Source organism: Echiichthys vipera (genome assembly GCF_963691815.1).
Source record: "Echiichthys vipera genome assembly, chromosome: 19".
Classification (NCBI taxonomy): Eukaryota; Metazoa; Chordata; class Actinopteri; order Perciformes; family Trachinidae; genus Echiichthys; species Echiichthys vipera.
The window spans coordinates 7,378,572-7,388,527 of NC_139844.1; the positions used below are offsets into that span (position 1 = coordinate 7,378,572).

Consider the following 9,956-nt stretch of genomic DNA (forward strand, 5'->3'; position numbering starts at 1 on the left):
CTTGACAGTGAGTGATAAGAGAAACATCGCGAGAGTTTATCAACTGGCGGAAAAAACATGACTAAAGTCTCAATAAATAAATACATCAATAAATGTATAAATAAATACAGGAATAAATTAATAAATGCAGAAATACATGTACAAATAAATAAAAGAATACATAAAAATGCGCTACATTTATTTCTACATTGTTCTTCACCTACATTCATGTATTTCTGTATTTCTTTGTCAAGATATAAATGAGGCAGAAGGTCCTTTTTATTCATTTAATTATGAATTTCATTTTCACTTATAATTAATTTATTTCTGTATTTTTATATTGATTTATGCATGTATTTATTTGTTTATTACTGTATTTATTTATACAGTTATTACTGTATTTATTTATACATTTATTACTGTATTTTAAGTCATGTTTATTCCTCCAGGGTTATTGTCATGTTTTCTATGCCATGATATTGTCAATAATTCATTTTCAATGAAAAAGGGAGAGGCCTGGAACCATAGACATAAAGAGTAGACGCCTCATCGAACGTTGGGCCTCATAGACATATAAAGAGTAGATGCCGCATCGAACGTTGGGCCGCGAGAAATGCGGCCGCCATCTTGGACCGGTCCTTCTCCCAGATCAGTTCTATGAGTGACTCGTTGAGCCTATGAGTTGAGCAGCAGAAGGAACAAGATGCCAGAGCACTGTGCAGCGTATTCCTGCTCTAATCTAATATTACAATATTACAATTCATAATCAGTACGGTACAGTACAATTTTAAACAATTATACATAAATCCATGCATTTCTGAATGTTATAGTGAGTCCCTCAGGCTGTGGCAGGTAGATAAATATTTAGCTGCCAGAGGAGCTGCTGTCCCTTATTTTATTATTATTATCTTGTCACAGTAGAGGCATGGAGATTAGCCTCTGTGGGAATGTTAGTTAATTCACCCCCCCGGCATGAGGTGTGTGTGCAAGCCTGTGTAGATATTAAAGGAGAAGCAGGGAGGAGAGGGGTTGTCGTACATGTGGTCTAGTGTAAATGGTTGCACATTTCCAGCAGTAGGTCAGCGGAGGATGTGCTGGGGTTTCATGAGAGGAAGACACTTCAGAGACAGTTAATCTCAGGTCACCTCAGATATTCTCAGTTTTGTTTTTTTAAATATTGAACATGACATTGAGATGAATTATGAGATAATTTTTCATGTCATGTCACTTTTTTTTTAAAGTTTAGACTATCAAAGGAGAAGTGGCAGAATCTGACCAATATCCTTTGCTGTTAAACTGTTTCATCAAACAGGAGCAACATGATGTGGGGTTTATTATAAAGAATGAATTAGAGATTTACGAGGCAAGCGTGAACATGTATTTCCACTCTGTGCCCGATATTCTCACAGCTGAACTAAATGCTCCACACATTTTTACTTGGTTCTCCACATCTCCACTTGAAAGCAGGACGAACGTCACATGTTTGTAAACCAGAACTGATGAGTCCAGGCTTTTTTAGTTCAGTTGTACCACAGAAGTTGAAACAGTCTGAAAAGAAAAAATCATACATTTATTTAACTAAGGAAAAATCTTAAATGGTTTGTATAATTTAAAATGGATATTACTGAACTATGCCCCGTGTTTTTGTTTGCACATTAAATACAATTACTACATAATTAAAATATGTAATAAAGAAGACATTCACATAGACACAGTCATTTTAGATACTATACAAAGTACTCCTCCAACATCACTGTCTTTTAGAATGAGAGCTACACTCTACACTTGGTAACTGTGCAAGAACAAAACAGTGTGAAAATGATCGATTTAACAAAATGTTATATATATTTGTATACCACACACACTCGCTCAAATGTGGACCCTCCCTCTCCTCTCCACTACCACGACTATTCGACTGGCAGAGCATGGATCATTTCTGAATATTTATTAACATATAGGGTTCGGCTCTTGTTTTTGTTTTTTAGTGCTTTAAATGAAAGTGTGTCTGTTTGACTTGTATTTAGATGTGTCCAAAATGTCATCTCTCTCTCTGACCTAATTATATTGATACTCTTGATTTATATGTATTTTTTTTTTCTGTGGGTGTGACAGTGTGTGTGTGCATGCGTGTGTTTGTGTGTTTGTGTGTGTGTGTGTGTGTGTGTGTGTGTGAGAGAGAGAGAGAGAGAGAGTGAGTGAGAGAGAGATTTATGTATTCATGTATGAAATATAGCCTATTAATACTCTATAAATGATTTCTATTGTTGTGTTTATATTTATAGTGTTTGCAAAACATCTATCATACATCACATATATCATATATCAGAATATTCTATTACTGTTAATCCCACTGTGAATATTAAAATACGCTGAACCGTGTCCTGTCCTTACACTGAGTGGAGCGGGCGACCGGGCCAAGATGGCGGCCCCACCGCTCGTCAGCGCCAATAGGCCCAACGTTCGATGAGGCGTCTACTCTTTATGTCTATGTTGGGCCTATTGGCGCTGACGAGCGGTGGGGCCGCCATCTTGGCCCGGTCGCCCGCTCCACTCAGTGTAAGGACAGGACACGGTTCGGCGCATTTTAATATTCATAGTGGGATTAACAGTAATAGAATATTCTGATATATGATATATGTGATGTATGATAGGTATTTTACAAACACTATAAATATAAACACAACAATAGAAATCATTTATAGAGTATTAATAGGCTGTATTTCATATATGAATACATAAATCTCTCTCTCACTCACTCTCTTTCTCTCTCTCTCACACACACACATACACACACACACACACGCACACACACACACTCAGAGAAAATTAAAATACATATAAATCAAGAGTATCAATACAATTAGGTCAGAGAGAGAGATGACATTTTGGACACAACTAAATACAAGTCAAACAGACTCACTTCCATCTAAAGCACTAAAAAAAAACAAGAGCCGAACCCTATATGTTAATGGATATTCAGAAATGATCCATGCTCTGCCAGTCGCATAGTCGTGGTAGTGGAGAGGAGAGGGAGGGTCCACATTTGAGCGAGTGTGTGTGGTATAAAAATATATATAACATTTTGTTAAATCGATCATTTTCACACTGTTTTGTTCTTGCACAGTTACCAACGAGAGTGTAGCTCTAATTGGTAAAGACAGTGATGTTGTAGGAGAACTTTGTATAGTATCTAAAATGACTGTGTCCTTTGTTTTTAGGCAAGGTCTAATTATGTGAATGTCTTCTTTATTACATATTTTAATTATGTAGTAATTGTATTTAATGTGCAAACAAAAACACGGGGCATAGTTCAGTAATATCCATTTTAAATTATACAAACGATTTCAGATTTTTCCTTAGTTAAATAAATGTATGATTTTTTCTTTTCAGACTGTTTCAACTTCTGTGGTACAACTGAACTAAAAAAGCCTGGACTCACACACATCTGACACACAGAGGCTAATCTCCATGCCTCTACTGTGACAAGATAATAATAATATAATAAGGGACAGCAGCTCCTCTGGCAGCTAAATATGTATCTACCTGCCACAGCCTGAGGGACTCACTATAACATTTAAAAATGCATGGATTTATGTATAATTGTTTAAAATTGTACTGTACCGGACTGATTATGAATTGTAATATTGTAATATTAGATTAGAGCAGGAATACGCTGCACAGTGCTCTGGCATCTTGTTCCTTCTGCTGCTCAACTCATAGGCTCAACGAGTCACTCATAGAACTAATCTGGTAGGATGACCGGTCCAAGATGGCGGCCGCATTTCTCGCGGCCCAACGTTCGATGCGGCGTCTACTCTTTATATGTCTATGCCTGGAACATCGCGAGAGTTGTATTTATCCAATCCGGGCCGTCCCATTTGGCTATCACGAGAGTTGTGGGAGTCCACCCCTGAAATGGGATAAAAGAAACATCGCGAGAGTTTTGTAAGAACATACCACTGTCAACAGTACTTTTTTCAACATTTACTAGTCTTTGTTTTTCCAGGTTTCAGGCTTGAGACAAACGCGTAACTCCGGACTTTGAGGACTACAGCGTAGGTTGTACTGGTGTCATACATCACGATGTTTGCCGCCTCTGTTTCACTGCAGTTTGTTGGTAGAAAGTGATGTTTAGACTCACCGGTGCTTTCAGGGCAGTGACGTTAAGCAGGAGAGTCTGCAGCGCCGCCAACGACATCATGGCGAAGGGCAAGTTTTTCTACGCTGTGAAGAAAGGATTCAAACCCGGAGTCTACGGTTCGTGGTGAGACTGACTTTGTACTTAGTGTCAGAACATTTACACATCTGTCAGAGCATTTATGTGTAAGAAAACCAAAGTGGTTGCTCCTTCAAGTGCACGTTTCTTCAGCGAGGAGGAGCTACACACCGACATCCATTCAGATATCAGGTGTTTTAATGGCTTCCTGGCCTTTGGGTAAACGGTACACCAGCTAAAGGACACATTTTAAGTGTTGTGTAATCACACACACCCACTCTTTAATTCGTCTCAGATGCAACAGATAATTGACCACTTGATATTTCATGTTGTCCATCGAAAGGTCCACCCAGTGGTGGTGGGCGTTGCTGTGCAGCATTAACCACATCTAAGGGATATTTGAGGCTATGCCAAGTTTATAAAACAAAGTTGCTTTTGTTGATTTGTGAAGGGTAATGAGATGTGTTCTGCTATGCTGCAGTAAAACAAACAAATTGTCTTTTTTCCCCCATAAATTTGGGATTATTTGGATATTGTTTATGGAGGACTCAACATGACTTAAGTCTCAATGAATAAATAAATACATTTATAGGCAAATCCATAAATGCATAAATAATTACATGTATATGTATGAATAAATAAAATAATTCACATACATTTATTTATGTCTGTATTTCTGTGTCCATATATAAATGAGGTAGGAGGTCCCTTTATTTCATGCACTTATTTATTATATATTCACTTATTTCAGCAATTATGTATTTATTCCTGTGTGTATTTATACATTTATTCATTTATGTATTTAATTATTACTATATTTATTGATAGATTTATTCATGCATTTATTTATTGAGAGTTAAGTCGTGCTTCTTCTCTGTTCTCTGTAGCTGTTGGCCCTTTTTCACTGGAAGATAAACATTAGAAAAAAAGAGCTGTGGAAGTGCACACTGATCACATCACAACACCTGTGATAATCAAGAGTAATGTTCAGCTCAGAATGCATGTGACAGAGAAAGTAATTACCAAGTAGTTAATATAATGTCTGGGAAGATTTGCAGGATTCTTGTTCAGATTTCTGGAATTGTTGATCATAAGTTCCCGTCTTGTTCTACTTTTATTTTTTCTTAAAACTGTGATTTAGGGATGAATGTAAGAGCCAGGTGGACAAATTTCCAGCTGCCTCTTTCAAGAAGTTTGCATCAGAGAAAGATGCGTGGGCGTTCATCAGAGGGGTCGATCCTTCGCCCGTTCCAGTCGTGGAGAAAGGTAAACTGCTCCAGAGAAACATGAAGCCTTTCTTCTATGCTACATCCCCCAAAAACACCTTTTTCTAGGTTATAGGTTGCCTAGAAGATTTCCCACCATCTGACGTGTTTGTACTCTCAACAATCTTCCGGCAACACATTTTTATGAGCACGTCTGTGACTGAAATGTCAAGTTCTGGTAGAGGTTTCCTCGCTCTGTAGTATACTGTTCTGGATCAGGGTCAAATACCTCCATGTAATCGCTTAAAAATGCACTTTGCAAAGCATTTCTTTAAGTTTCAAAGAATAAAAATTAGTGTCTTCTGTCTTTCAGTAGCTCAGTGTGTGGAGTCGGCCGCCGCACTGCTTCCTAAAAGAGGCCCGGAGCCTCTGGAGTACATCCCCCTTGGCAGGAAGAGATGCCACTCAGAGGAGGACGGCGAGTCCAATCCCAAACGAGTCAAACAGACAGAAAGCGCGTCTACAGAAAGCCCAGACGGATTCACATACATGGGTAAGGTGGTCAAACGACGGTGGCAATTAGAGCTTTTACACGGTTCTTTGTCTGACTTGCATGTCAAATAAATGATTGATTTTGTTAAGCTTCTAGTTAACACATACTGTGCTCTGTAAAGGTTCAGCTGGACACTTGAACTCACCTCGGTGTCACTCAGATTGTCTCCTTCTCTGCTCAGGTGACGCTGTTGTCGTTTACACCGACGGTTGCTGCTCCTCCAATGGAAAGGTGGGCGCCAAAGCTGGTATCGGAGTCTACTGGGGTCGCAACCACCCACTGTGAGAAAAGACTTAGAAGTAGAGCGGTTCTCTATGAAAAAAAAAATCATAAAAATGAGAGAAATAAATACATTCATTTTTCACATTTATCGCTTCTTTCCTGTAGAAATGTTGCAAAGCGGCTGCACGGGAGACAAACCAACCAGCGTGCCGAAATACAGGTACAGCATTTTTGGAAACATGTAGTCGTCACACACTGATGGTGTGTTTACAGTTGTAACCATGTGCGTGCGTGCGTGTGTGTGTGCCAGGCAGCCTGCAAAGCGCTGGAACAAGCCAAAGAGAACGACATAAAGAAGTTGGTCCTCTACACCGACAGCAAGTTCACAATCAACGGTGAGTCACGATTAAAAAAAAAAAGATCACAAAACCTTCTGGGTTTTTAACGCCGTCTGGGATTTTCAAACTTGTCACTGTTGTGCGTTCGCTCGCTGCAGGTGTGACCAGCTGGGTGAAGAACTGGAAGCTGAACGGCTGGCGGCTGAAATCCGGAGGCCAGATCACAAACAAAGACGATTTTGTGAAGCTGGACAAACTGAACGCAGAGGTGGAGGTGGTTTGGGTAAATATCAGTCACCGAAGAGTCAAGTCAGTTACGGGGTTGTCACTTTAAAATCAAATCAAAAGTCACCACATTACTTCCTTTTACTTTCTTAACCACCAGTGTTGTAGAAGATGAATTTCTCCTCAGGAAAAGCAGCGAGGTACACGACGAAACGCTCCCTAACTTTTGTGTGGGTAGATTTTTATTTACAGGCAAAATACATATTTCAACAGTGAGCCTTTAAATTTGTACTTTGTTAGATTATTCTGGCGTTTTCTGCTCCTCTTTCTTATGTTTTCAGCATAACTTGAAGGCAGCCAGACATAAGGATTTTTTTAAATCAATTTTTCACAGAAACAGATTTAAGAGCCAAAGAAAGACAACGGTTAGATCAGCACTTTAAGACACTTAGTTTGTGCTCTTTTGGGCAGGTGATCCGGTGCTACTTGTTCTATATCAAAAGTGTCAAACTCATTTTTAGCTCAGTAAAACTATTAATATAATAAGAGTTGTTTACCTTATCTTAGTGTAAACAAGAACATTCTGAAAACGTCCACAATAAACAAACTATTGAACGAACAAAACGATTTACAAAATGAACCAAACTGAGATTTAAAAAATGTTCAGTTTTAACACTTTGTGTCAGTTTTCAGCTGTTTTCTGATCAAGGTGGAAAAGGAAATAAAGTATAAATACGTGGCTAAATAAACATCATGATCAGTATTAAAAATAAATCAGCCAAGCATTGGTATCATGCTCTGCAAGTTTTTTTATATTGACGAATATTTAAAAAAGAAAACGGAGATACAGTCTGTGATGGGCAAGATTATTTATATTTCAACAAGGTTATTCAAAGTGCTTCTTACAAAACATTAAAAAATACAGTCATTAAAGAGAATAAGTAATAAAAACAAGCTAAAATAGAAAAGGACTTAAGTTTCAATAAATAAATGCATGAATAATGTATAAATAAATACATTAATACATAAATATATAAGTAAATACATGAATAAATACATAAATGCAGAAATAAATACAGAAATTAATGAATAACTATAAAGAAATACAGAAATACAGAAAAAAATAAATGCTTTACATTTATTTCTACATTTGTTCCCATACATTTATTTGTCTGTTTTTTTCTGTGTCCGTATGTTAAGGAGGTAGGAGGTCCCATTTATTCGAGCACTACTGAGTCCAAGAATAGAAGTAAGAAATGAATAACTGATTAAACAAAAGCACAGATCAGTATCGCCTGGCTCCACTTCACACTGGATGATGATGGACGTCATTCCTTAATTACGAAACGGTGAAATTGAACTTAAGTTAGATGTACAGATGGAAAAGATTCCTGTGTTTACGACCGGCTGACATTCACATCACTGGGCACTTCAAGGCTGTTGTCTGACTGCAGAGAGCTGAAATATTAACTTCATCCATCACATTTGGGTTTGATTACCTTCAACAGTCGACTCAAGGCAATCTATTTGTTTGGTTTGATTCAGGGTTTTTCCGCCTTCTAGACGTCCTTGATAAATACTTTAATTTTGATTTGGTGTTAAAGGATTCAAATGTTCTTGGAATGCTTGAAACTTACAAGCAGTTTGAAACCCCAAACTTTGTCGGCCTTTTGTAGAAAGCTGTAAAAAAGCCTCATTTCATGTGTTCATAGCACAATAACGTCTGTAGTTGGTATACTGTATATAAATATGTAAATTACCACAGCCGTAAGGGTCTGGAAGGCTTGAAAAGTGCTTTTAGGAAAATCAGAGTTTTGACATCAATGTCATTTACAATCAACCATGAAGCCAAGAGGTCAAAGGGCGCCAGTGATTGGCGTTAACCCTCTAAGGATGAAAAGACAAATGACTTTAAAGGCCAGTAAAAATGTATTGCCTTCTCATCTTCCTGCAGTTGCACATCCCCGGTCACGCGGGCTACAGAGGCAACGAGGAGGCGGACAGACTGTCGAGAGAGGGAGCGTTGAAGCCTTTACAGCAGCAGTAGCACCGAGAAAGAGACGATCACGGTTAAAGAGACCTGCTGCGGGACAGTTCATGTGCTCTCTGGTTCGTCTTCTCTGGTTTTTGTGACTAAACTGAATCTCTGAGAGGGAAGTTTTTACGTTTCTTATAATATGTCTTAGTTTTAAATAAAGTTTCTGCTTCCGCTGACCGTTTTGTGTTTTTGTGACGCAGCATGAAATCAAAGTAGATCAGTATGAGGTTTCTTCTCAGGGTTGTTGTTTTGTTTTTGAGGGAAAGAGATGAAGACGATGAAGAAAGTGAAGGAGAGTAGGGATGAAAGAGAGCGAAGGCTGAAAAACACAACGAGCAAAGCAGCATTAAGGTGAGGAAGAGAAGGGAGTGAAACCGTGTTCAAGGAGGCTCAGTCTGCAAGTCCGGAGGTGGACATATACCCATACTACTTAGTATTCCAGAAAAAGTTTTAGTATTTCCAAATGCATATTATGTCAAGTGCAGTCTGAAAATATTGCAGCCTTAAGTCACACAAGCCACAGTGATATGACCTGTTTTTAGTGCCCTCTAGAGTCTGTATGACACACCGAGCGCCAAACTACAACAATCAACTGGACTTTAACCCGGGAGAATGCAGGTCATGTCCCGCCCCGTCACAGTGAGACCTAATGACATAACAGATGTTTTTATTTTAACCCAAACCACAATCTGTTGAATCTGAATCTACCATGTGGTTTTGAAGCCCAAACTTAAAAAAAACATTTTTGTTTTAAATCACAATGTAAACCATAAATGGGTGAGACAAAACGTGCCAGTATGTGACGAGTAGGGAATGAGAGTCAGCATTTGTATGCAAGTGTGTGTGGTTTGCAGAAGAGTACAATGCCAGCATTTTATTAATTTATTTAACACAATGTGCAACTGCATCCGGTCGCATACTGTAGTATACAAGCCAGCATGCTTTTCTAGCTATTCTGACCCAAGTGATGTGACGTTTGCGTCACACAAAACGGCCCTTTTGGTACTAACAAAGGGAACCAAGTCTTACTAACTTGAGAGCTGCCTGCCTTGGATCTGCAGCACCGGGTTTATTCTCGCACAGGTGCTTCACAACACTTCCACCTCCTCCATTGGATGTTTTATCGATGGGCTGCAGGATGCACAGACCGCTGTTACGCTGAAAAACACAATTTTATTGG

The 9,956-nt window shown here is 38.7% G+C and overlaps 1 protein-coding gene across 2 annotated transcripts; it reads left to right on the forward strand.

Moving 5' to 3' along the window:
- Window positions 1–3,944: 3,944 nt before the first annotated feature.
- Window positions 3,945–8,953, forward strand: rnaseh1 (ribonuclease H1). 2 transcript variants are annotated; one of them, XM_083934687.1, is made up of 8 exons: window positions 3,945–4,243; window positions 5,337–5,461; window positions 5,774–5,953; window positions 6,135–6,234; window positions 6,341–6,395; window positions 6,486–6,570; window positions 6,672–6,796; window positions 8,693–8,953. In XM_083934687.1, exons 1-8 carry the CDS (start codon window positions 4,107–4,109, stop codon window positions 8,783–8,785), a joined length of 900 nt encoding a protein of 299 aa, XP_083790813.1. In that variant the 5' UTR covers window positions 3,945–4,106; the 3' UTR covers window positions 8,786–8,953. The 2 variants fall into 2 exon arrangements, with proteins under 2 accessions (XP_083790813.1, XP_083790814.1); XM_083934688.1 differs by having other exon boundaries at window positions 5,777–5,953.
- Window positions 8,954–9,956: the final 1,003 nt, after the last annotated feature.